This window comes from Entelurus aequoreus, linkage group LG04 (genome assembly GCF_033978785.1).
Source record: "Entelurus aequoreus isolate RoL-2023_Sb linkage group LG04, RoL_Eaeq_v1.1, whole genome shotgun sequence".
Taxonomy (NCBI): domain Eukaryota; kingdom Metazoa; phylum Chordata; class Actinopteri; order Syngnathiformes; family Syngnathidae; genus Entelurus; species Entelurus aequoreus.
Window position 1 is genome coordinate 18,812,825 of NC_084734.1, and position 27,345 is coordinate 18,840,169.

The window sequence follows — 27,345 nt, forward strand, 5'->3', positions numbered from 1 at the left end:
CACACGCTCAGCCAAGACAGGCAGGGAGATGCGGGTCATGTGACGGGTTACCTGCAGCCATGGGTGACTCAGCGACTTGTCCACGCTGTAGCGTTTCCTCATCTTCACCTGCAGCAGATTGTTGATCAGGTCCGTCGCTATGGAGACGAGAGATATTTGCATTTTTTATATGACAGAAATACACAGCAACTTTTGAGTCATTGATTACATTTGAAAACATGCTGCAGTCAGCCACCAGGGGGCTCTCAGCACGCATCAAGTGTGCCAAAGTGGGGTCAGGTGGCCATTTTTGTTTCACAGTTTATTTTTTTATCTACTCTTTGCATATAGCCAAATTTTAAAAAATTATATACACTAATTAGCTTTGTCAGAAATAACATAAAGCTAATAATTCTGTATTTTGTTTGCATTTTTAACACAAACAATTTAAAACTCCGTTTACTATTAGTGGGCGTGTTGCCTGTGATCTACTAATTGATAACTGGTGCAGTCTGCCTTATTTAAATTAGGTTTTTGCACGTACTATGCTACTTACACCATTGAGACGCTCATTTAGGGCACATCCATGTTATCATGCTGCTACCTGTGGAATTTTGGTATGGTTTGTACACTGTGATGTACCACTTTTTATAGGCATTTTTTGAAGTATCTAAAACATAACCTATTTTTAGCCCGCTGAAGGTGCGCCCTGGGAGATCCTAGCACTAACTGAGTGTGCGCTGATCCAGTTGCAAAAAAAGGCATATTGCAAAAGGTTTTTTAAATATAAGAGATAAATTAATATCTCCCATATAAAAAAATGAACGTCATCAAAAATAATGCCAGCACACACAAAAACACATCAATTGAATATGTTTTCATCAGCTCCTTAAGTCCTCCAGCAGCTATAACATTATCAAATAAAATTATTGAATAGAAAATATGTTTAATATTTTTATTTTTGACAGTCCATATATGTTGACAAGCGTGCGTAGGACGGAAATTAAGCGCGATCGCCTCCTTTCTCACAGCTATTTCTGCGCAACTGCCATTTTGCACAGCCTTTATAAACATAGAAAAATAAAGATGCAAAACAGCGGCCGCAGAACAGTTTTATTCGTGATAAATCACACTACGTGTGTGCTAAATAATTATATTTGCATCTCCTACTTCCAGTATTGTGGGAGTTCTAATGTTTAGCATATATTATGCATATTCATGAAGACAGACACACAATCCTTTGTGCACAAGTTTAGTAGATCAGCTTTTCACATGTTTTACCTTTAGTAGATCAGGCCCTTAGTGTAGTAGCATAAGGAAGTACAAAAACAGATGAAAACCCTAACATTTGAATATTTTGCAAAAGTCCATTTATGTAAGCAATTCAACTTCAAATGTGAAACTAATATGTGATATTAACTCATTACATGCAAAGTGAGATATGTCCAGCCTTTATTTGTTATACTTTTGATGATCATGGCTTACACTTTTTGAAAACCCCAAATTTTCCGAGATGTTCAATTAGAGGTTTTCATGAGCTGTAAGCCATAATCATCAAAATTATATCAAAATAAGGCTTAAAATAACTTGAATTGCATGTTATGAGCATATGTCATATATTAGTTTCACCTTGTAAATCGAATTGCTGGAAGAAACAAACCTTTGCACAACATTCACAATATTGAGTTTCACTTTTACTGTGTTATCTTATTTTTGATACTTGTACCATAGATAGCAGCTACTAAACCTACTTTTACTAAAGTAGCTCCGTCAGACAAAACATTCTATTTATCCCAAACAAACGGTTCGGCTACCTTTCTCCGAAATTTCTTTCCAGGGATTTGGCGGGTACATGAAGGCGGCGTTCTGGATCTGGTCGTTGATGTCCTCGTCCTCGTTAAAGGGGAAAGTTCCGCTCAAACTGACGTAGACGATGACACCCACAGACCACATGTCCAGAGAGCGGTTGTAGCCTTTGCTGCGGAGAACCTCCGGCGCCAAGTAGGCCGGGGTTCCCACCACGGAGCGGCGGAAGGACTTTTCCCCGATGATGCGAGCGAAGCCGAAGTCACACAACTTCACCTGCCGAGGAGAAGCAGTCGCGAGTCACAGGCGGTTCTAATAGATCTATCAGAGCTTTGTGTTTGGACCTGAGGAAAGGGTTCCGCCGACGCCAGGAGAACGTTCTCTGGCTTCAGGTCACAGTGGACGATGTTCTTGAAGTGGAGATGTCTGAGGGCCACTAAGATCTGCACACACAAACACGTTTATGTTCGATTCTCAGTAAATGGTTGTGGGGCCGCCCACCTGCGTGACCAAGAACTTGGTGAGACGTTCTGGCAAGCGGCTCTTCTCGCTGGATAGAATCATTTCCAACATGTCGCCGTGAAGCTTCTCCATGACCACAAACACCTGCTCTGGGGTCTCGAACATGCAGTCCAGGTTAACGATGCCGGGGTGGTGGAGGTTCTGATAGAGCAGCAACACAAGCAGTGAAAAAGGAATGTGTTCTGCTGGGGTCAGTGCTAACGAGCCCTGAGGCACGCTACCTGCAAGATGGCGACCTCGTTGCGCAGCTGGCTCTCCTGCTTGGTGGGAAACCTCATCTTGTCGATGATCTTGATGGCCACGTCTTTTCCCGTCTTCCTGTGTTTACCTGGCAAAAACAGCCATCAACTTTCAGAACCTCCAGAGTCTACATCACAGCGGAAGACCTCACCTCCGTAGACAATCCCAAATTGTCCGGAACCGAGCACGTCGTCTGCAAATATCTGATAGACGGAGCTGATATCCTGCAGGAGGAAGATGAGGAAGTTATTATGTTATGATGTTGATGAAGAAAATGAAGGACTCACCACGTTCTCCTGGATGTGAGAGTTACAAACAGATATGCTGAGGGAGAGTTCCTCTGTGGAGAAACAAGAATGTTTATTAGAATAAGAACAGACACAATTCTGTTCAAGGGGCACAAACAACTCTTGAACAAGAGAGTAAGACATGTCAATTTTACAACTGAAAACCTGAAAGTAAAATCTGACGAATTACTCCTTAAATTACCAAAACAATCCTACCTGAAGAGATTTGTGAAAAGGTGATGAATTTCACAACCAAAGCCCAACTTATATAACATAAAATAACCAATGTAAGACAAACAAGAAAGTTCAAAGATTACAACTTAATAATAACTCCTCCACATGGACCAGCTCTAAACTCTCGGCAGGGTCCTCGATGGTGCATGGGAGATTACCCAACCAGTCTACATGTGCTTTGTGGACTTGGAGAAGGCATTCGACCGTGTCCCTCGAGAAGTCCTGTGGGGAGTGCTCAGAGAGTATTGGGTATCGGACTGTCTGATTGTGGCGGTCCGCTCCCTGTATGATCGTGTCAGAGCTTGGTCCACATTGTAAGTAAGTAAGTAAGTCGGACCCGTTTTCAGTGAGGGTTGGATTCTGCCAGGGCTGCCCTTTGTCACCAATTCTGTTCATAACTTTTACGGACAGAATTTCTCGGCGCAGCCAGGGCATTGGGGGGATCCTGTTTGGTGCCTGCAGGATTAGGTCTCTGCTTTCTGCAGATGATGTGGTCCTAATGGCTTCATCTCGCCAGGATCTTCAGCTCTCACTGGATCGGTTCGCAACCGAGTGTGAAACAACTGGGATGAGAATCAGTACCTCCAAGTCCGAGTCCATGGTTCTCGCCCGGAAAAGGGTGGCGTGCCATCTCCGGGATGGGGTAGAGATCTTGCACCAAGTGGAGGAGTTCAAGTACATTGCAATCTTGTGGGAAGAGTGGATCGTGAGATCGACAGGCGGATCGGTGCGGCGTCTTCAGTAATGCGGACACTGTATCAATCTGTTGTAATAAAGAAGGAGCTGAGCCGGAAGGCAAAGCTCTCAATTTACCGGTCAATCTACGTTCCTATTCTCACCTATGGTCATGAGATTTGGGTTATGACCGAAAGGACAAGATCACGGGTACAAAATTAGTTTCCTCCGTCGAGTGGCAGGGCTCTCCCTTAGAGATAGGGTGAGAAGCTCTGCCATCCGGGAGGAGCTCAAAGTAAAGCCGCTGCTTCTCCACATCGAGAGGAGCCAGATGAGGTGGTTTGGGCATCTGGTCAGAATGCCCCCCAAATGCCTCCCTGGGGAGGTGTTTAGGGCACGTCCGATCGGTAGGAGACCACAAGGAAGACCCAGGGTGCGTTGAAGCGACTATGTCTCCCAGCTGGCCTGGGAACACCTCGGGATCCCCCGAGAAGAGCTGGACGAAGTAGCTGGAGAGAGGGAAGTCTGGACTTCTCTGTTTAGGCAGCTGCCACGCGACCCGACCCGACCTCGGATAAGCGGAAGAAGATGAATGGGTGGATGATTTTGAATCGAGAATCGTTTTAAATCGAGAATCGATTCTGAATCGAATCGTTACCCCCAAGAATCGAATCGTGTGGGGCTCAAACATTCACAGCCCTAACATTGGTTTCGATGTCACCTCCCTGTTCATCTGTATTCTAATCCAGGATGTAGTAGGGACTGTGAGGCAACGTCTTTTAGATCAGTGTTTTTCAACCTTTTTAGAGCCAATGTACATTTTTTTCATTAAAAAATTAGTGAGGCACACTACCAACCAAAAATGTTAAATAAATGATACTCTGTAGCCGCCTATATTAACAATATAGTAATTATTATCAAAGTGTCTTGAATAAGAATCAAATAAACACAAACATTTATTTTATAATCTTTTATATTTCTTCTTTCAAATAAAAAGTGCACTTAACATGTCCACATCAAAAATACAGCTGGAACACGGAATGCCACAACAATGTGGTCTTAAAACTAAAGAGGTAGTAGAAAACTTCAACGTGTTTTGCAAACTCTAATTCTCTCCAAAAACATTCTGTTAGCAGGAATAAAGAAAATAATGCTTATTCTGACAGAAGCAATACTATTTGGGAACAATTTACTGTTACAATATGAAGAGTTTGAAGAGTTGCATGTACAAAATGTCAATTTCAGTATATTTTACTCACTTAGTGTGAGTGTTTGGATGAACACAGAGCTGATATCCTGGCTGGAATTGAAGACAGACACACATGGAGCTCTTCCTCAACAACCCTCAGTCTCTCTCTGTTTTTAGTTTTTATAGCAGTTAGGCTTGAGAAGATCACTTCACACAGATACAGTATGTTGTGGAAAATGGGAGTAATGTTAAAATAGCTTTGTTTGCCAGAATGGGGAAGTCATTGACAGCAGTCAACCAAAAACTGTCCAAAGGTCCAAACCACGATTTTGTCTCGGTTCAGTTAGTTCCTCCTGCTCCTGTAAAGTCATGTCCTTTCCAACAACTGCTGAGCTGTATGGGTCCCTAACCCAGTCAAGGCATTCAGTGAAAGCTGAAGAGAAATAAAATGACATATTTTCCTCCAGAGTTGTTAAATGTTCCCACTCACCATTTCTTGGTGAGTGGGAACATTTCAAGGTTGCCACGTCTCACATGTTGTTGCCAAAGATGCACCTTTGAGCGGAATATTATTGTATCCGTACTTGTGAGCAAGTTTTCATTTCGGCCTTGCATTCATGTGTTCAGTTCATTCAGATGATGAAAAATGTTCGCCAGGTATGCCAGCCTTGCACACCACACATCACTTGCAAGCAGCTTTGAGTAATTCGACCCCTCATTTGTCAGAAACATTTTAAGTTTCTCCTGCAGTTCATACACAAGGGCCAGCACCTTGCCGCTCGACAACCATCGGACCTCCCTATGAAACAGCAAGGCCTTATGCTCCGCTCTCATTTCCTCACACAAAGATTCAAATTTGCGGATTTTCAGAGATTGTGTCTTTACAAAGTTTACCATGTGCACAACATCATTCATCACAGGGGCTAGATCTTCTGGTAAAGTCTTGGCCACGAGGGCCTCACGGTGTAAGAAACAATGCATAACGATCACATCTGGATTTCTTTCCTTCACTCTGCTTACAAAGCCTTTGGTGATCCGACCATGGCTGCAGCTCCATCAGGGCAGACACTCATGCACAGTGGTTGAAAAACACTGTACTAGATGATCACACCTTACAAGATAGATCAACACTAAACCCAGAACAGATATGCCTATTCCTAGAATTTTGACTTAATACTACGTTACTTTGAACTTTTTACCGTCAAAAACAAAGTTGTGCCAATTGATCACCTGTATCCACAACTGTGGCAAACCTTTTACATGCAGGACATGGAAAAGAGAGCTCCGAGCTCTTTTAAGGGAACAGCACCAAGTCAGTCGTACAGATATGCGGATGACACATGGGTGAAAATCAGAAGCCAAAAAGTGCAACTCCTCACCGAGCACATTAACTAAATGGACAAAAACATCAGGTTCACAAGTGAGGATGTCAAAGACATTGGAGAAGACATTGGCTTCCATGTCGAGGTTTACCAAAACCCTACTTTTCGACTGACACCACCCATTGGAAAAACAAACTCGGTGTTATCAGAACCTTACAACACAGATCTGATAGCATTCCCACCAGCCCACAAGCCAGGGAGAAATAGCATAAGCATTTGAGGGAAGCCCTCAAAACCTGTGGCTACCCCAGCTCGTCGTTTGTGAAAAGTGCATCCAGTTCTAGAGGGAACAAGAACAGAGTGGATGAGAAAGAAAAAGGTGACAGGCACAAAAAAAATGTCATTCCATATGTATCAGGTCTATCTGCAAAAATTTGTGGGGATTTCACACAACATCCCAGTACACTTCAAACCAGGCAACACCCTGAGACAGAGACTGGTGCATCCTAAAGAACGGACACCCCGCACCCACAAAAACAATCTGGTGTATGATATCCAGTGTAATGATGAATGCACTGATTCATATATTGGGGAAACAAAACAACCACTAAGCCGACGCATGGCACAGCATAGACGGGCAAACTCTTCAGGCCAAGATTCAGCTGCCTACCTCCACCTCAGGGAGAAACAGCACTCCTTTGAGAGCAAAAAAGTACAGATTCTGGACAAGGAGGACGGATGGTACAAAAGGGGAGTAAGGGAAGCCATCTACATTGAAGTTGAAAAACCATCCCTAAACAGAGGAGGTGGTCTGCGACACCACTTATCACTCACATACAACACTGTCCTTTCAACTATTCCTAAAGACTCTGCAATTTAGCCTGCAACAAATAACAGGAATGAGAAACATTTTGGTCACACATGCACCTATTGTGCCATTTGTTACAACATGGAATGGAATGCTAACATGGGTGATTACGACTGATTTTGGGCTGATAGTGGTCGTTCCACAGCGAAACGTTTTGCCACACAATACCTCAATGCTAGCAAGGGGAAATTCTACTGACAGTTGTTTTTCTCACTACGATAGGGCGGAACTATCCTTGCCCTGGCACACTCTCCTGGAGTTGGAGTATAAATAGTTGGGCTTTTGGCACCCGTTGCTCGACGAGATCTGACCAATCTACATCTGTCAGCATGAACTGATGAAGCCTGCTTGGATGAGAGGCGAAACGTCTCCTAAGACAAACCAAACAGTCCAGTTGCTATCGATTGAATGCCCTGAGAATACAATGGCCTGGATGAATGAGAATGTCCACAGACAACAATGTTTATTTTCATGTGCCTGACAGTCAATTTCCACTAATAAGCTACTACTGAGCTTCTTTAATGGACTGTGATCAATACCTGCTGACATTCAGGTCAACTTACAGAACCTACAGCAATTTTTTTTTTTTTTGTCATAAAGAAATACAATTATGTGTGCTTACGGACTGTATCCCTGCAGACTGTATTGATTTATATTGATATATAATGTATATATTGTGTTTTTTATGTTGATTTAATAAAAAAAAAAAAAAAAAAAAAAAATATTATTATTATTTTTTTTTTTTTTTCAATTTCTTGTGCGGCCGCAGCCCGGAACCAACCGGTCCACGGACCGGTACCGGGCTTCGGCCCGGTGGTTGGGGACCACTGACCTACAGTACACAACTTCAGACCTCAACTGTGTCTAAAATAAAAAACTTGCATCAGTATATTTTAATAATTACAATTAGTACACTTAGTTCCGCGTGTGAATGCTGACAGTGTAGTGTAGTTTCCAAAATCTATTATTGTTATTGTACACTTACTGTAAGTAATATTCTTTATTTAACCAGTAAAAAATCCAATTGAGATTAAAAACCTAATTTTCAAGGGAGTCCTGGCCAAGAGACAGCAAAGGTACATATATAATTACATTTGTAATTATATTACACATTAAAATGACAGCATAGCCATCAAGTAAAGCAGTTACAAATAACTGAGGCAGCTTCAAATGTTTACAGTTTAGATTTAAAAGCATTTGAGGATAAACAGTCAGCTTCCAGTCTCTGTGTAGCATGTTCCAAGCACAAGAGGCTGCATAGACAAAAGCTTTTTTCCTCAGCTCTGTGTGAGCAAAAGGGACAGAGAGCAACAGCTGATCGTTGGAGCTCAGTGCATAAGAGTCTGTACTTTTCTGTGTAATCAATGTACACATGTAAGAGGGCAATACGCCCAGAAGAGTCTGATAAATAAAAAGTGTAGCAATGACACTGTCTCCTAGTGCAGTGGTCCCCAACCACCGGTCCGCGGACCGCCGATTGGTACCGGGCCGCACAAGAAATAAAAATAAAAAATAAAAATAAAAAATGTTTTTAATTTATTTTTTTAAATTAAATCAACATAAAAAACACAATATGTACATTATATATCAATATAGATCAATACAGTCTGCAGGGATACAGTCCGTAAGAACACATGATTGTATTTCTTTATGAAAAAAAAAAATATATATATATATTTTTTTTTTTTTTAAATATATATATATTTTTTTTTTAACCCCCACAGGTCCGTGGGACAAATTTTCAAGCGTTGACCGGTCCGCAGCTACAAAAAGGTTGGGGACCACTGTCCTAGTGGACAGAGAAAGGCCATCCCACCTGGGAGTACAAGTGGTGTGTCAAGGTTCTACAGTTTGTGACGAACCTCATGGTAACCCGAGTCGACCATCTGAAGACAGGAACAAATAGCATTCATATATATGCAGGGAATTAACAGCCTGTTCCAGAGATGATCCAAAGCAATAAATAATTGTATCATCAGCATAAATATACATAATCTCATCAGAGAAATGTTGTTCTAAATATTTGATGTACAAGATAAATAGGAGGGCCCCAAAACAAATTGCTGTGGCACCCCCTTATGAACATTAACACATTCCAAATGAAAGCCCTCATGTTCACTGGGTCCTGTTATCTAAATATTTTGAAAACGATTTGACCTTTTTGATAAGCAAAGTGCATTGATTTCAAAGCTGTCTAAAAAAGGACCAATCAGTGGCAGAATTACTTTGTCTGGCCTTATCCCACACCGTATTACACTCATGAATTCTGTGTGCCAGTTCTAGAGAAAACCAGGGATTTGCTCGCCCCTTCACTCTGCGTTTCTTTAAACGTGCATGTTTATTTATAATTTGCCTGAAAGGTATTTAAAAAATGTCCAAGCTAGCTCTACATCTAGTATTAGATTTATATATTCCCAATCCACCATAGAAAACATCACAAAAAATAACTGTTTCTTCTGTCCTTTCCAATGATGAAATGCAAACACTCCTGTTAGCGCCTCACCTTCCACTACTGAGAGTGGTAAGTGTCCATCGGTGCACATTCATCACCAGTCAGCACTAATGCAGTCAAAAGACAAAGTGTAAGTATGCAAGTGCACACTTATGCACTCTAAAGACCGATACTAAATATGCAAGTGCTTTTTCAAAACGGCTAAAGACAAATTTTTTTAATCAAGCTTTTTACTTATCATGTAAATTTTTTATTTTTTTTAATCATTTATTGTGTTGTTTTCTTTCTTAAATTTCAATATTAATACTATTATTTTCTCAATGGTTTGTTTTTATTAACCTATTAACGTATTACTTATATTATTCATATTTTATTATTACATATATTTTAGCATATGTTTTGTATTATTTTTTTAGATGGGGTCAATTTTGGTTATTATTCAGTGTGAACGCCTCAAATGTGACGTTTTTCCTCAAATCCTCAATGCCATGCCATGTTTTGTTTTTGCTTTGTTATTGTCAATAGTGCTGTGTGTGTGTGTGATTTCTTTTTTTTTTGTACCGTATTTTGTGTTTCCCACTTGCCTGTGTATGAAAAGTGCTAAATAAATAAAGTTTGATTTGATTTGATTAATCACATGACCTTTTTTTATGAATCACATTTTTATTAAATTAATTTCTGATGTGATTAAATCTAAGTAAAAAAACTAAGTGTAAGTGTATGCAATTGCACACTTACAGTATGCACTAAAAAGACAAAGTGTAAATGCAAGTGCACCAATGGAGACTTCGACTTCTCTGCTTGATGATGGATTATCTTGAGGAGGACTTCCTGTCATTGTGGGCTGATGTACAACCAAAAAAGGTGTTGCATAACGCCTCCATCAGCATGATGGCGTGTCCATTAGGATGATGGCGCGTTTAATTTTATGCACTCAACAGGTAAAAAGGACTTAAAGGTCCGTTCCGTCATTAAAGCTCATTTCCAGAATAGGAGTGGATGAATGTGGGCGAAATGAAGGAGAAAATCCCTTCAATCATTTTACTTTCAGCGGGAGGTGGCCATTAAAACAGAGACGCCGCTCAAAGTTAGATTCTTTGTTAATCTGCTTCCTGTTGCGTCACCACCGTAACAAACGTGATGACTCAGTGTAACCCGCCTGGTCCACCCTGGGCCTTAAACCTGGGTCCTTTGAAAGAGATTGCAAGAGAGCTACACAACAAGCTAAAAGACTGAACTGTCAAGGGAGTGAGCTTTATCAACATATTCCTGCACGGCCACACCAGCTGGCCTCTGTTGCATCAGAAGCAAGAACACAAAGACTCACTGTGGTCCCGCTCCTGGCTGCTGGGCTTTGGCGTGACTGGCATCATGGCCTGCTGGAGGGCCTTCTCCCAACTCTGACCCGCCTCCCGAAAAGGGCCGCCATCATTCTCGCCCACGTAGTAGATCGTGTTGGACGTGACCACCTGGAAGCAGGGAGGGTTGCTGCCCTCAGACAGACCGCCAACGTCCTGGGCTGCTTCCACCCGCAGGATCTCCGACAGCGGAATCTCCTGCATCCACACAGAAAGTTTATAACCTGAAATTTGCTGATCATCATTATTTTGAAATCTTTCATCACCTTGTAGAACTTTGCTGCACTGTGGTTCTGGAACAGTGTCAGACACTTGAAGTCCAAACGCCAAAAATGTCTTTTCCTCTGCAAGAATCGTAAACATTTATTAAGTTTGTGTATGCGCGTGTGTGTGTCTGTGCTTGTGTGTGTGTGGCACGGACCATATTGTCATGGTTTATGTAGTGGACCATCCAACCTTCTTTGACCACAGTGGAGCTCCTCCTCTTTGTGTGTTTGATGGACTGAACTACTCGCATCAGAGGGATATAGCTGCTGGTCAACGGGCTGAAAAAAGACACACACATGATGCACACACGAATGCTACTCTATGACTCCATTTACATTTCATGACTTGAATATTGACCAAGTATTAGCGATATTGTTATTATAAGGGCTAACGTTAAAAACCTACTTTTAGTGGTGCATTGATCACATCAAACGCCAGTTACCTGGTGAAAGGTAATTCTAGATTATAAATCATGCCTCTCACCTGTATAGTAGAAGGTTGTGGACAAAAACAGAGAATTTGGTCAACTTTGACAGCCAATTTAGACCCTATATATAGATATATATATATATATATATATATATATATATATATATATATATATATATATATATATATATATATATATATATATATATATATATATATATATATATATATATATATATATATATATATATATATATATATGTATGTATATACTGTATATATATACAGTGTATATATGTATTTATTATAGCTGGGCTAAGTAGCTGGGGAAAGGGAAGTCTGAGCTTCTCTGCTTAGGCTGAAGATGGATAGATGGATGGATGTGCTTGAAAAAAACACTTCACCCTTGCTCCTGATGGGTGCTGGTTAGCGCCTTGCATGGCAGCTCCCGCCATCAGTGTGTGAATGTGTGTGTGAATGGGTGAATGTGGAAATACTGTCAAAGCGCTTTGAGTACCTTGAAGGTAGAAAAGCGCTATACAAGTATAACCCATTTATCATTTTTTTCATATTCAAATCGTATTTTTTACAGATAATTTTTTTAAGTTTCATATCATTTTTTGTGCAGTGTCAATTCTTTTTTTTAATATATTCAAATACTTTTTTTTTTCAGATACAGATTTATTGCCTGGATTTAGCGTGGGGGGCATGGCATCAACAGAGAGGGGCGTGGCATCATGACAGACAGCTTACCAAAAAGTCTTGGGGGGTCCACTATCACGTTGCCTTCAGTGAATGTAATGTGAGGAGACCCAGTGATTATTTAAAATGTTTGAGTGGATTACATGTTTAAGTGGCGTTCACTTCAAACTGACACTAACTCTTATTAGCATGCATGACTCTGAGGGACTTTTGAGGAGGAAATGTTGTTGTGTTACAAAGTTTGTGTGGTGTTGCCTCCTTATTTGTGATTATTCCAAGTTGGTTATCATTTACCCATGCATAGTAGCGGCAGTTAAAGTGAATATGACAGCATGTCATAACGACGACGGTCAACTGGATAAAAGAAATATCGATAGCAGTATCACTCGTCCAGAATCTTAAAGGCCTTCTTGTACCTACCCAATTAGGAACTGGTACCAAAAAAATACTGGCAGACGGTATACAGTACATCCCTAGTTGTAACCACAAAAAAAAAATGTAACCAAAAAAAATTTGAAACCGAAACTTTTTTTTGTTTGCAAATCTTTTTTTGATTGAAAATCTATTTTTTGTTGAGGTGGCAAACTGCTCTCCAGAGAACATGTTATGGTTATTCAATGTTTAATAGTCTAGCTTTGGCTGAGATTTAGACATTAGAAAAAAAAAGATATTTAAAAGAAAAGGTAAAAATGTCACCTGATGGCTTGTGGCGACTCGTCGTCCCGATCACCGTCCGTGCAGGGTCCCTCTGGGAAGAACACTTTGTCTTCGGGTGTGGACGCTCTGTCCTCATCCAGGCTGTGACCTCCATCGCTGCCGACGTCGCAGTTGTCGACCTCCATCGTGACGTCTGAGTCCAGAGTGGGACTGGACGCCTCTGTTTAACGACAAATATGAGGTTGCAGTTCCACATGCGTCCAGCGGGCGGTGCGGCGAGAACTCACCTCCGTTAAAGTCGACCTCGCCAAGGCAGTCGCGCGGTACTTTGACCGCACATCTCTTGTGGCAGTTGAACTTGCAATCTGAAGCACATAAATAACTTTCAGCTGTCACCCTTCAAAGAAACATTAAATGTTGGTAAATGACCTTTGCACTGCAGGCCTTGGCGGAAGAGACCCTTGAGGAGCCGCTTGCAGTACTGGCAGATGGTGGGTCGTGTGTACGTGTGGACGGAGAAGGTGTGTGGCACTTTGACTCGACTCAAGACCATCTTCTCCATCCAGATGGGACGGCCGCTCAGCAGAGAGTTACGCTTACCAGCGCCCAGGAGGGGGCGCTGCTTGCACCGGCACACACATCAATAAATATAAATGAAATATACAGTATATAGATAAATATATATATAAATATAAATTAAACATACAGTATATAGATAAACATATCTGGCTCCACATCGAGAGGAGCCAGATGAGGTGGTTCGGGCATCTGGTCAGGATGCCACCTGAACGCCTCCCTAGGGAGGTGTTTCGGGCACGTCCGACCGATAGGAGGCCACGGGGAAGACCCAGGACACGTTGGGAAAACTATCTCTCCCGGCTGGCCTGGGAACGCCTCGGGATCCCCCGGGAGGAGCTGGACGAAGTGGCTGGGGAGAGGGAAGTCTGGGCTTCCCTGCTTAGGCTGCTGCCCCCGCGACCCGACCTCGGATAAGTGGAAGAAGATGGATGGATAGATATATAGATAAATACATACATACATACATACATACATACATACATACATACATACATATATATATATATATATATATATATATATATATATATATATATATATATATATATATATATATATATATATATATATATATATATATATATATATATATATATATATATATATATATATATATATATATATATATATATATTTATATTTATATTTATATTTATAATGTATATATACATGCACTATGTAAAGATGTTTATGGGTGTTCTTTTATAATATCTATAAATATACTGGACATCAGGTGTACCTTGTATGCCATATTATTGCAAAGACCTTCAAAATGTACATTTAATTCTTACTATACATACTGTCATCACGTTTTGAGCAAATCAATGACTTGCTGATCAGTAAAACATTTTTAAAAAGTTCCTTTATGTCTAATCGCCACGTGGCAAGTCGCATGCTAATCTCATCATACGCCGAGGGAAAGCACGCGGTGGGACCGCAGACACTGCACACCACAATGAGGAGTAATATGAAAAGCTACTTGATAAACCATCACCCCCAAAATATATTGGCATTTTAGGATTATGTTTGTGTTCAATTACTGTAAATGTGTTTAACATTTCTGCAACTTCATTTGACATACTATGGCATATTTACTAAGTCTTTTTTTTGGGACAATACCACACAATAATAGCGTACCGTGGCCTTTCACCGTGCTAATATTTACATATATATATATATATATATATATATATATATATATATATATATATATATATATATATATATATATATATATATATATATATATATATATATATATATATATATATATATATATATATATATATATATATATATATATATATATACATATACAGTATATATATATATATATATATATATATATATATGTATATATATATATATATATACATATATACTGTATATACATATATATATATATATATATATATATATATATATATATATATATACATATATATATATATATATATATATATATATATATATATATATACATATATATATATATATATATATATATATATATATATATATATATATATATATATATATATATATATATATATATATATATATATATATATATATATATATATATATACTGTATATATATATATATATATATATATATATATATATATATACACAGTCGTGGTCAAAAGTTTACATACACTTTTAAAGAACATAATGTCATGGCTGTATTGAGTTACCAATAATTTATACAACTCTTATTTTTTGTGATAGAGTGATTTGGAGCACATACTTGTTTGTCACAAAAAACATTCATGAAGTTTGGTTCTTTTATTAATTTATTATGGGTCTGCTGAAAATGTGACCAAATCTGTTGGGTCAAAAGTATACATACAGCAATGTTAATATTTAGTTACATGTCCCTTGGCAAGTTTCACTGCAATAGGGCACTTTTGGTAGCAATAATAGCGTACCGTGGCCTTTCACCGTGCTAATATTTACATATATATATATATATATATATATATATATATATATATATATATATATATATATATATATATATATATATATATATATATATATATATATATATATATATATATATATATATATATATACATATACAGTATATATATATATATATATATATATATATATATGTATATATATATATATATATACATATATACTGTATATACATATATATATATATATATATATATATATATATATATATATATACATATATATATATATATATATATATATATATATATATATATACATATATATATATATATATATATATATATATATATATATATATATATATATATATATATATATATATATATATATATATATATATACTGTATATATATATATATATATATATATATATATATATATATACACAGTCGTGGTCAAAAGTTTACATACACTTTTAAAGAACATAATGTCATGGCTGTATTGAGTTACCAATAATTTATACAACTCTTATTTTTTGTGATAGAGTGATTTGGAGCACATACTTGTTTGTCACAAAAAACATTCATGAAGTTTGGTTCTTTTATTAATTTATTATGGGTCTGCTGAAAATGTGACCAAATCTGTTGGGTCAAAAGTATACATACAGCAATGTTAATATTTAGTTACATGTCCCTTGGCAAGTTTCACTGCAATAGGGCACTTTTGGTAGCCATCCACAAGCTTCTGGCAAGCGTCTGGTTGAATTTTTGACCACTCCTTTTGACAAAATTGGTGCAGTTCAGCTAAATTTGTTGGTTTTCTGACATGGACTTGTTTCTTCAGCATTTTCCACATGTTCTCAATGGGGTTTAAGTCAGGACTTTGAGAAGGCCATTCTAAAACCTTAATTCTAGCCTGATGTAGCCATTCCTTCACCACTTTTGACATGTGTTTGGGGTCATTGTCCTGTTGGAACACCCAACTGCGCCCAAGACCCAACATCCGGGCACATTTTCAGTAGACCCATAATAAATTCATAAAAGAACCAAACTTTATGAATGTTTTTGTGACCAACAAGTATGTGCTTCAATCACTCCATCACAAAAAATAAGAGTTTTAGAAATTATTGGGAACTCAAGACAGCCATGACATTACGTTCTTCACAAGTGTATGTAAACTTTTGACCACGACTGTATATATATATATATATATATATATATATATATATATATATATATATATATATATATATATATAAAATAACATTGTTTAAATATGACACTTTTACAAAAAAAAAATTGTATAATAAATGCGTTTTTTCTTATGCAATCTGTCTATTAATAAAGTAAATATTAAAATGTAAAGCAGCTATAGTCAATCAAATGTATAATATACTAACCCTATCATTGACCAAGAAAACATACAGTACAGTAAGTACGTTATAGTAATTACATGTGATGTGACACTAACAAGGAGGGAAAGAGTGCCCTAGAGGGGGGGGGGGGGGGTTACCCACATATGCGGTCCTCTCCAAGGTTTCTCATAGTCATTCACATTGACGTCCCACTGGGGTGAGTTTTCCTTGCCCGTATGTGGGCTCTGTACCGAGGATGTCGTTGTGGCTTGTACAGCCCTTTGAGACACTTGTGATTTAGGGCTATATAAATAAACATTGATTGATTGATAAGAGTGCATTCAGCAGAATTGGACCAATCAGATGGTTCCCCTCCACAGAACAAAGAGAGTTCTTGTCCTTCAAGCTGGTGCTGGACAGGAAGCATGTGACTTTGTATGGTAATTGGTCATCTTAGTGCTAAAACATCAAAAACATGTTTCTGCACGCTCTTATGGACCCGCCACACTTTTTTATTGTCTAACATTATTTCACACAACATGCTATTGAAACTAACTAAACAACGCATAGCCTGTCAACAAACCCAAATGACCCTTTAATGATGCAGCCATTGGGTGTGTGTGTATGTGTGTGTGTGTGTGCGCGTGTGTGTGTGTGTGGATGTGTAAGCGTGTGTGTGTGTGCGTGCGTACGTGTGTGTGGACGTGTAAGTGTGCGTGTTTGTGCAACAGGATGGAAAATCCAGTGCTTTGCCTGCAGCTATCAGCTTCTGTGTGTGAGTGTGTGTTGTGTGCGTGCCATGGTTACACAACGTGGTGTGTTCCGTCACACATGAACAGGTCTCAGTACAAGCGGACGTAACGTACGCTACCTCATCCTGCGGCGTGGAGGGCAGCTCCATGGAAGGCGGGCGGACGACGGGGGCGGGAGCGCCGGGCAGGGAGACGTTTGAGGCTCGTCTCTTCTTCACGCCACTGCAGTTGTTTGGGATCTTGAACGCACAACGCTTGTGGTAGTTTAGACCGCAGCCTGTACACAAAGACACACACTCAAAGTCTGGACTACTAGTTGCGGTCTAAGTCTCGCTCAGTTCTAACTGTAATCCGTGCACTTAACTCAGAATGTTAAAAAAGTATGTTAAAAGGCAGTACTGTCAACACACTTCAAATGATGACTGTGCAGTGAAGTACACTTAGCTCCTCAATAGTACACAGTCTGTCATTTTTCTACATAAACTTCTTACAGTGTAGTGCAAACGCCCATGTAGGTGCCTCAGCGTGCAAAAGTGAAACGTCATGCACGTACCTTCACATTTGAGGCCCTGGCGGACGAGCCCCCACAGCATCTCGCCACAGTCGTCGCAGAAAGCGGGGGCTTTGTAGGAGTGCACATAAAGCGTGTGAGGGCGGATCTGGAAGTCCTCGGCCGTGACCACAGCTGGAAGCACAGAAGCAAACATCACCTGTTGCTTTCGCTGACCCCGCCCCCACCATGTTTCAGCCAATTAGGAAGCTCCTCCCTGTGACAGTATTTAACAAATTGTCTTTTTTGTGGGTTTGTGTGTCAACTGTTTGTGGCGGTGGAATACACCCGAACACACCACGCCGTCTGCAGTGGCACGCTAGAAAGGAAGCGGTCGCCATGCACAACTCAGGAAGTGACACGAAAAAAATCAAGCATGGCGCTCAAAAGCGTTTGAGGTCTGAATTGTTGTATTTTTTGGGGGGTGTGACCGTATGCCATTATCACGGTTTGGTACGTATTTCGGTTTTAAGGGCACGGTTTATTTTTGGTACTGTAAGGAAATAAAACTGCTTAGCTTTTGGGTAAATAACTACAATTTAAACCAGAAAACAAACAGGATACTTTAACCACAGAAGATGGTTTTCAAGTTCTGGCTTCTCCTTGGCACAACTGCTTTGCCAAACGCTGGACTACTACTTGTTTAGCAAGTACACACCTTATCATTACTACTGGATCGTTACTTATCATTACTACATTACTTATCGCTAGAACTACTTGACTGTTACTTATTACTACTAATTGATCGTTACTTATCACTATTACATTACCACTACCACTAGTTATAACTACTACTTGACCATTACTCACCACTACTACATTACCACTACTACTTGACTGTTACTTATTACTACTACATTACCACTACTACTTGACTGTTACTTATTACTACTACATTACCACTACCACTAGACCGTTACTTATTACTACTACATTACCACTACCACTAGACCGTTACTTATTACTACCACATTACCACTACTACTAGACCGTTACTTATTACTACTACATTACCACTACTACTAGACTGTTACTTATCACTACTACTAGACGTTACTTATTATACTTGGATTCAGTACCTCCCTATGCAACTGGCTGCTTGACTTCCTCACAGACAGACCCCAATCTGTGAGAGTGGGCAACAACACCTCCAGTGCCATCTCCCTGAGCACCAGCTCCCCCCAGGGCTGCGTCCTGAGTCCGCTGCTGTTCACGTTGATGACCCATGACTGCTGCGCCAGGTCCACTACTAACCACGTTGTGAAGTATGCGGACGACACGACAGTAGTGGGCCTCATCCGTGACAACAACGACATGGACTACAGGGAAGAGGTGAAACATCTGCTTGACTGGTGCAGAACCAACAACCTGGTCCTGAATGTCGACAAGACCAAGGAGATCATCGTTGACTTCAGGAAGCACCAGTCCAGCCACGCTCCACTTTTCATCAACGGCACAGCGGTGGAGATAGTAAGCAGCACCAAGTTCCTGGGGGTGCAGATAACTGACAATATAACCTGGTTCCTACACACCGGAGCTCTTGTAAAAAGAGCTCAGCAGCGCATGCACTTTTTGCGTGGGATGAAAAGAGCACAGCTCCCTCCCCCCATTCTCACCACATTCTACAGAGGCACTATAGAGAGCCTGCTGACCAACAGCATCTCTGTCTGGACTGGAGCCTGCAGTGCCTCAGACTGGAAGTCTCTCCAGAGAGTGGTGAGGATGGCGGAAAAGATCATCAGGACTCCTCTTCCTCCTATCCAGGAGATCGCAAAAAGCCGCTGCCTGACCAGGGCTCAGAAAATCTGCAAAGACTCCTCCCACCCCCACCAAGGACTGTTTTCACTGCTGGACTCTAGAAAGAGGTTCCACAGCCTCCGAAGCAGAACCTCCAGGTTCTGTAACAGCTTCTTCCCTCAGGCCGTAAGACTCTTGAACGCATCATAATTATCCCCTCAACTCCCCCCAAAATGGATTAACTCGCTGGAATAAAAAAGACAGTATAACATACATACATAAACGTGGATGCATGTGAAAAAGTGCAACATATTTATCTGTACAGTAACCTATTTATTTATTTATATATGCACCTTATTGCTTTTTTATCCTGCACTACCATGCGCTTATGTAACGAAATTTTGTTCTTATCTGTACTGTAAAGTTCAAATTTGAATGACAATATAAAGGAAGTCTAAGTCTAAGTCTACTACTACTAGACCGTTACTTATTACTACTACATTACCACTACTACCTGACAGTTACGTAACACTATTATTTGACTGTTTTTTATCACTACTACATTACTTATCACTACTACTTGACCAGATCTTGCCTGTAATTGATTATGGAGACGTGCTTTATTTTAGTGCTTCATCTAAATGCCTCCAGTCCTTGGACACTGTTTTTCATTCAGCACTAAGATTTGTTACTGGCTGTCGTAGTCTCACCCACCATTGTCAACTGTATATGAAGTCAGACTTATCTTCATTGAGTGCACGCAGATACACACATTGGCTGACTTTAATTTATAAGGCTCTTTTAGGTTTAATACCTCCATACTTGTGTACTCTGTTACAAAGAAAAAGCAGCTCTTACGCATTACGTTCTAACAATTTGTATGTTTTAACTGTTCCTCATGTACGGACTGAATTTGGCAAAAGAGCTTTTGTCATTGCTGCCCCTATTGCATGGAATGAATTGCAGACGAAACTGAAACTTACAGAACTACTTCCATTTGGAGCCTTCCGTTCTGTCCTGAGGGACAAACAGCGAGAGACGTTTGCACAGTGCCTGTGTTTTTAAAGATGTAAATCTCTGTTGTTTTACAGTTCTCTTATGTATTTTAAAATGTATGTCTTAAAGGCCTACTGAAACCCACTACTACCGACCACGCAGTCTGATAGTTTATATATCAATGATGAAATCTTAACATTATAACACATGCCAATACGGCCGGGTTAACTTATAAAGTGACATTTTAAATTTGCCGCTAAACTTCCGGTTCGAAACGCCTCTGAGGATGACGTATGCGTGTGACGTAGCCCGGCGAACACGGGTATGCCTTCCACATTGAAGCCGATATGAAAAAGCTCTGTTTTCATTTCATAATTCCACAGTATTCTGGACATCTGTGTTCGTGAATCTGTTTCAATCATGTTCATTGCATTATGGAGAAGGAAGCCAAGCAAGCAAAGAAGAAAGTTGTCGGTGCGAAATGGACGTATTTTTCGAACGTAGTCAGCCACAACAGTACACAGCCGGCGCTTCTTTGTTTACATTCCCGAAAGATGCAGTCAAGATGGAAGAACTCGGATAACAGAGACTCTAACCAGGAGGACTTTTGATTTGGATACACAGACGCCTGTAGAGAACTGGGACAACACAGACTCTTACCAGGATTACTTTGATTTGGATGACAAAGACGCAGACGTGCTACTGTGAGTATGCAGCTTTGGCTTTTTTTTGCGTATGTACGTAACTTTTTTAAAATATATAAGCTTTATGAACCTTGGGTTAGGTGAACGGTCTTTTGGGCTGAGTGATTGTGTGTGTTGATCATGTGTTTGAATTGTATTGGCGTGTTCTATGGAGCTAGGAGCTAGCAGAGGAGCTAGGAGCTAGCATAACACGTACCGTACCGTAAGTGCGCGTCACGTACGTAACTTTTTAAAAATATATAAGCTTTATGAACCTTGGGTTAGGTGAACGGTCTTTTGGGCTGAGTGATTGTGTGTGTTGATCAGGTGTTTGAATTGTATTGGCGTGTTCTATGGAGCTAGGAGCTAGCAGAGGAGCTAGGAGCTAGCATAACAAACACGCAGGTGTTATTATGCAGGATTAATTTGTGGCATATTAAATATAAGCCTGGTTGTGTTGTGGCTAATAGAGTATATATATGTCTTGTGTTTATTTACTGTTGTAGTCATTCCCAGCTGAATATCAGGTACCGTGAGTATGCAGCCTTGGCTGCTAAACATTCGATAACTTGACCGTATGTGCGCGTCACGTACGTAACTTTTTAAAAATATATAAGCTTTATGAACCTTGGGTTAGGTGAACGGTCTTTTGGGCTGAGTGATTGTGTGTGTTGATCAGGTGTTTGAATTGTATTGGCGTGTTCTATGGAGCTAGGAGCTAGCAGAGGAGCTAGGAGCTAGCATAACAAACACGCAGGTGTTTTTATGCAGGATTAATTTGTGGCATATTAAATATAAGCCTGGTTGTGTTGTGGCTAATAGAGTATATATATGTCTTGTGTTTATTTACTGTTGTAGTCATTCCCAGCTGAATATCAGGTCACCCCCGGCTCTCACAGCATCTTCCCTATCTGAATAGCTTCAACTCCCCACTAGTCCTTCACTTGCACTTTACTCATCCACAAATCTTTCATCCTCGCTCAAATTAATGGGGAAATTGTCGCTTTCTCGGTCCGAATCTCTCTCACTTCATGCGGCCATCATTGTAAACAATAGGGAACTTTGCGTATATGTTCAACTGACTACGTCACGCTACTTCCGGTAGGTGCAAGCCTTTTTTTTATCAGATACCAAAAGTTGCAATCTTTATCGTCGTTGTTCTATACTAAATCCTTTCAGCAAAAATATGGCAATATCGCGAAATGATCAAGTATGACACATAGAATAGATCTGCTATCCCCGTTTAAATAAAAAAAATTCATTTCAGTAGGCCTTTAATGTATTTATTTTGAAACTGCTCTGTGACATGTGCTGTTGACCTCTTGGCCAGGTCACCCTTGTGAAAGAGATCTTGATCTCAATGGGTTTTCTTATCTGGTTAAATAAAGGTTCTATTACTTATAACTACTACTTGACTGTTAAGCAAGGGTACAGTAACAGAAAAACAAGAAGAAACTGCTGACCTGAGAGAACAACCTCCACCAGGTCTCCCTCATGAATGTCCTCAGCTGAGGTGACGCGCTGCAGGATGTTGTCTGAGGTGAGGTCGTGGCGGAAGAGCAGGATCTTGTCCTGCATCCCGAAGAATCCACATTCTGGAAACTGAGGAGGAGGAGAAAGCAAGCACACAAAAGATGACCAGGGAAGTCAGTTGGTCATTCTTATGCTGGTTGAAATGAGCAGATGCTGCAAACTCACAAATGATCCAAAACCAAGAAGAAGAAAAACACAAATGCAAAAGAAAAATGCTACAAACTCCAAATACACATGAATAAGAGTTGCTGCAAGGTCACAGAAATAAATAGAAGTTAGGCAAGCCAGCTGTCAGCCTTTTGACATTTACAGCATTTTCCCTTTGCATGTGTTTTATGGCGGTTGTGTGTTTTTGCGTGTGTATCAGTTGTGTGTTTGGACACTGCTGCACATTTGCTCCTATTACGGTAAATTATTACATTCTATATCGAGTCAACGTGCAACATACAACATTACGCACATGCACCCCTATGCTGACTATTGCGTTAAAGTGTTACTACAAAGTCACACATTTACTACGCATTTACTACTTGACCTGACTTTTACCTGCCAGCCAACAACATCTTTCTTCAGCAGTGTGCTCTATTTTGATGCACACTCAATCTGCCTTTAATCCCACATTAACCATGCTAACACACACGCAGACACACACGCAGACACACACGCACGCACACACACACACACACACACACACACACACACACACACACACACATATATATATATATATATATATATATATATATATATATATATATATATATACATACCAGACTATATAACTGTTGGCTCCACTAACTGGTTGTAGTCACCAGGGTTTACAAGATCCTCCAGACCACATCATAACCTTTGACCTCTCAGTGACAGGAGCAGGGATGTTGTCTGAGGTCAGGACATGTTTTGACCGTGTGGGAGCAAAAACACCAACTCATAATCTGTGCTGCTCTCATGCAATTATCATCAGAGACTTTTAGTCTTCATAGAGAACGCTAATCCTCTAAAAGGCCGAACACACACGCACACGCACACACACACACACACACACACACACACACACACACACACAGACACACACACACACACACACATTTGTATGAATATAGAGTTGGGAAAAAGAAGTATTTGATCCCGTGCTGATTTAGTACATTCAAACCTGACAAAGATATGAATACTACATACAGTATATAATTTTATGGTAGATTTATTTGATGTATCTGACATGAAAACTACATAAAGAAATAACATCAAATACAAGTCATGAATTAATTTGTATTAGATTAAGTAAAATATGTTTTTGATCCCCTACCAATCAGCACATTTGTTGTTACCAACAGAGCATTTATGTACATTAAACACAAATAAGTACTGTAAAAAAAAAATACTATTTTTATGGTACATTTACTCTAAATTTCTACTGTAATTTTTCTATTTTTTTAAATAGTTTATAAAACTGTATAATTGAAGACATTATCTGTAAATAAACAATCCGCCTGTTATTTTAAGTAATATGCCAGTAATGACAAACTATGTACAGTATATTTCTATTTTTTTTACAGAAAAATACCAAATTAATTGTACGTAGCATTTTCTGTTTTCTTAAATTACTTAAAAATTCATGTCAAATTACAGTAATTATCTTTCATTAAATATGTACCTTGTTATATATAAGTCTATGTAAAATTAAAGTAAAACATTGTAAACCAAATAATGATCAAAAACATTATATTTACAGAAATTTTTATGAAACGTTTTGTGGAAAATATCGTAATTTTACATGAATTTGAAAGTAATTTAAGAAAACAGAAAATGCTATGTATAATTAATTTGGTATTTTTCTGTAAAAAAATAATCTTGTAGTTGTATTTGTAGTTTCTTGTAGTTGTAGAATTTATAGCTGTGTACTTGGATAGGTTTGAATTTTTGACAGGTGTATTTTGTTCAGACAATGAGTTGATGTTATGAGTACTTTTTTTTTTTTTTAAAGGAACACTAAAAGAACTACAACTACAAAAAACTACAAGTACACCGCTACAAGTACCACACCTACAAGAAACTACAGGTACACTAATACAAGTACTACAACTAAAGAAACTACAAGTACGCTGCTACAAGTATTACAACTACAAACCCCGTTTCCATATGAGTTGGGAAATTGTGTTAGATGTAAATATAAACGGAATACAATGATTTGCAAATCCTTTTCAACCCATATTCAAATGAATGCACTACAAAGACAAGATATTTGATGTTAAAACTCATAAACTTTTTTTTTTTTTTGCAAATAATAATTAACTTAGAATTTCATGGCTGCAACACGTGCCAAAGTAGTTGGGAAAGGGCATGTTCACCACTGTGTTACATGGCCTTTCCTTTTAACAACACTCAGTAAACGTTTGGGAACTGAAGAGACACATTTTTTAAGCTTCTCAGGTGGAATTCTTTCCCATTCTTGCTTGATGTACAGCTTAAGTTGTTCAACAGTCCGGAGGTCTCCGTTGTGGTATTTTAGGCTTCATAATGCGCCACACATTTTCAATGGGAGACAGGTCTGGACTACAGGCAGGCCAGTCTAGTACCCGCACTCTTTTACTATGAAGCCACGTTGATGTAACACGTGGCTTGGCATTGTCTTGCTGAAATAAGCAGGGGCTTGGATGGCAACATATGTTGCTCCAAAAGCTGTATGTACCTTTCAGCATTAATGGCGACTTCACAGATGTGTAAGTTACCCATGTCTTGGGCACTAATACACCCCCATACCATCACAGATGCTGGCTTTTCAACTTTGCGCCTATAACAATCCGGATGGTTCTTTTCCTCTTTGGTCCGGAGGACACGACGTCCACAGTTTCCAAAAACAATTTGAAATGTGGACTCGTCAGACCACAGAACACTTTTCCACTTTGTATCAGTCCATCTTGGATGAGCTCAGGCCCAGCTAAGCCGACGGCGTTGTTGATAAACGGTTTTTGCCTTGCATAGGAGAGTTTGAACTTGCACTTACAGATGTAGCGACCAACTGTAGTTACTGACAGTGGGTTTCTGAAGTGTTCCTGAGCCCATGTGGTGATATCCTTTACACACTGATGTCGCTTGTTGATGCAGTACAGCCTGAGGGATCGAAGGTCACGGGCTTAGCTGCTTACGTGCAGTGATTTCTCCAGATTCTCTGAACCCTTTGATGATATTACGGACTGTAGATGGTGAAATCACTAAATTCCTTGCAATAGCTGGTTGAGAAAGGTTTTTCTTAAACTGTTCAACAATTTGCTCACGCATTTGTTGACAAAGTGGTGACCCTCGCCCCATCCTTGTTTGTGAATGACTGAGCATTTCATGGAATCTACTTTTATACCCAATCATGGCACCCACCTGTTCCCAATTTGCCTGTTCACCTGTGGGATGTTCCAAATAAGTGTTTGATGAGCATTCCTCAACTTTATCAGTATTTATTGCCACCTTTCCCAACTTCTTTGTCACGTGTTGCTGGCATCAAATTCTAAAGTTAATGGTTATTTGCAAAAAAAAAAAAGTTTATCAGTTTGAACATCAAATATGTTGTCTTTGTAGCATATTCAACTGAATATGGGTTGAAAATGATTTGCAAATCATTGTATTCCGTTTATATTTACATCTAACACAATTTCCCAACTCATATGGAAACGGGGTTTGTACAAGAAAGTACTAGTACGTACAATAATACAAGAAACTACAATACTAAAACTACAATAAACTACAAGTACACTACAACCACACGCATCTACAGTTATACTACTACAAGTACTAAAACAACAAGGAACTACAAGTACACTACTACAAGAAACCACAGTTACACTACTACAATAAAATGCAAGTACTACTAAAACCTACAATAAACTACAATTACTACAAGTATTGCACACTACTATGAGTACTAGAAACAACACGTTCCATAAGTACAGAAAAATACAATTACACTCGCAGAAATACTACATATAGACTAAAATACAAGTACACTACTAAAATTACAAGAAACTACTAGTACACTATTTTAAGTACTACACGTACTGCAATTACAAGAATCTACAAGTACACTACTACAAATACTGTAAGTACTACACATATGTACAGGAAACACCTGAGTTCTGTGCTTGATAACAAGTATGTGTAGTATGTGATGTTGTGGATCAAACATTGCCTTCAATACAATACAAATGAATTTAGCACACAATTATTTTGAGGTTTTTTTACACTGTCATTAGCTTG

At 39.2% G+C, this 27,345-nt stretch overlaps 1 protein-coding gene across 1 annotated transcript in view; it reads right to left on the reverse strand.

Annotated features, from left to right (window-relative positions):
• Positions 1-27,345, reverse strand: part of LOC133648357 (serine/threonine-protein kinase D3-like) — a 31,897-nt gene that overhangs the window by 1,523 nt on the left and 3,029 nt on the right. Inside the window, exons 3-18 of the mRNA XM_062044375.1 lie at positions 23,031-23,169; positions 18,155-18,286; positions 17,721-17,878; positions 13,417-13,606; positions 13,275-13,352; positions 13,027-13,207; positions 11,354-11,477; positions 11,199-11,276; positions 10,902-11,130; positions 2,835-2,887; positions 2,699-2,771; positions 2,529-2,635; positions 2,287-2,448; positions 2,130-2,228; positions 1,794-2,061; positions 52-137 (exon numbers count right to left, since the gene is read on the reverse strand). Of these exons, the coding sequence (XP_061900359.1) occupies positions 52-137; positions 1,794-2,061; positions 2,130-2,228; positions 2,287-2,448; positions 2,529-2,635; positions 2,699-2,771; positions 2,835-2,887; positions 10,902-11,130; positions 11,199-11,276; positions 11,354-11,477; positions 13,027-13,207; positions 13,275-13,352; positions 13,417-13,606; positions 17,721-17,878; positions 18,155-18,286; positions 23,031-23,169 (2,157 nt within the window). The remainder of the gene's footprint in view (positions 1-51; positions 138-1,793; positions 2,062-2,129; positions 2,229-2,286; positions 2,449-2,528; positions 2,636-2,698; positions 2,772-2,834; positions 2,888-10,901; positions 11,131-11,198; positions 11,277-11,353; positions 11,478-13,026; positions 13,208-13,274; positions 13,353-13,416; positions 13,607-17,720; positions 17,879-18,154; positions 18,287-23,030; positions 23,170-27,345) is intronic.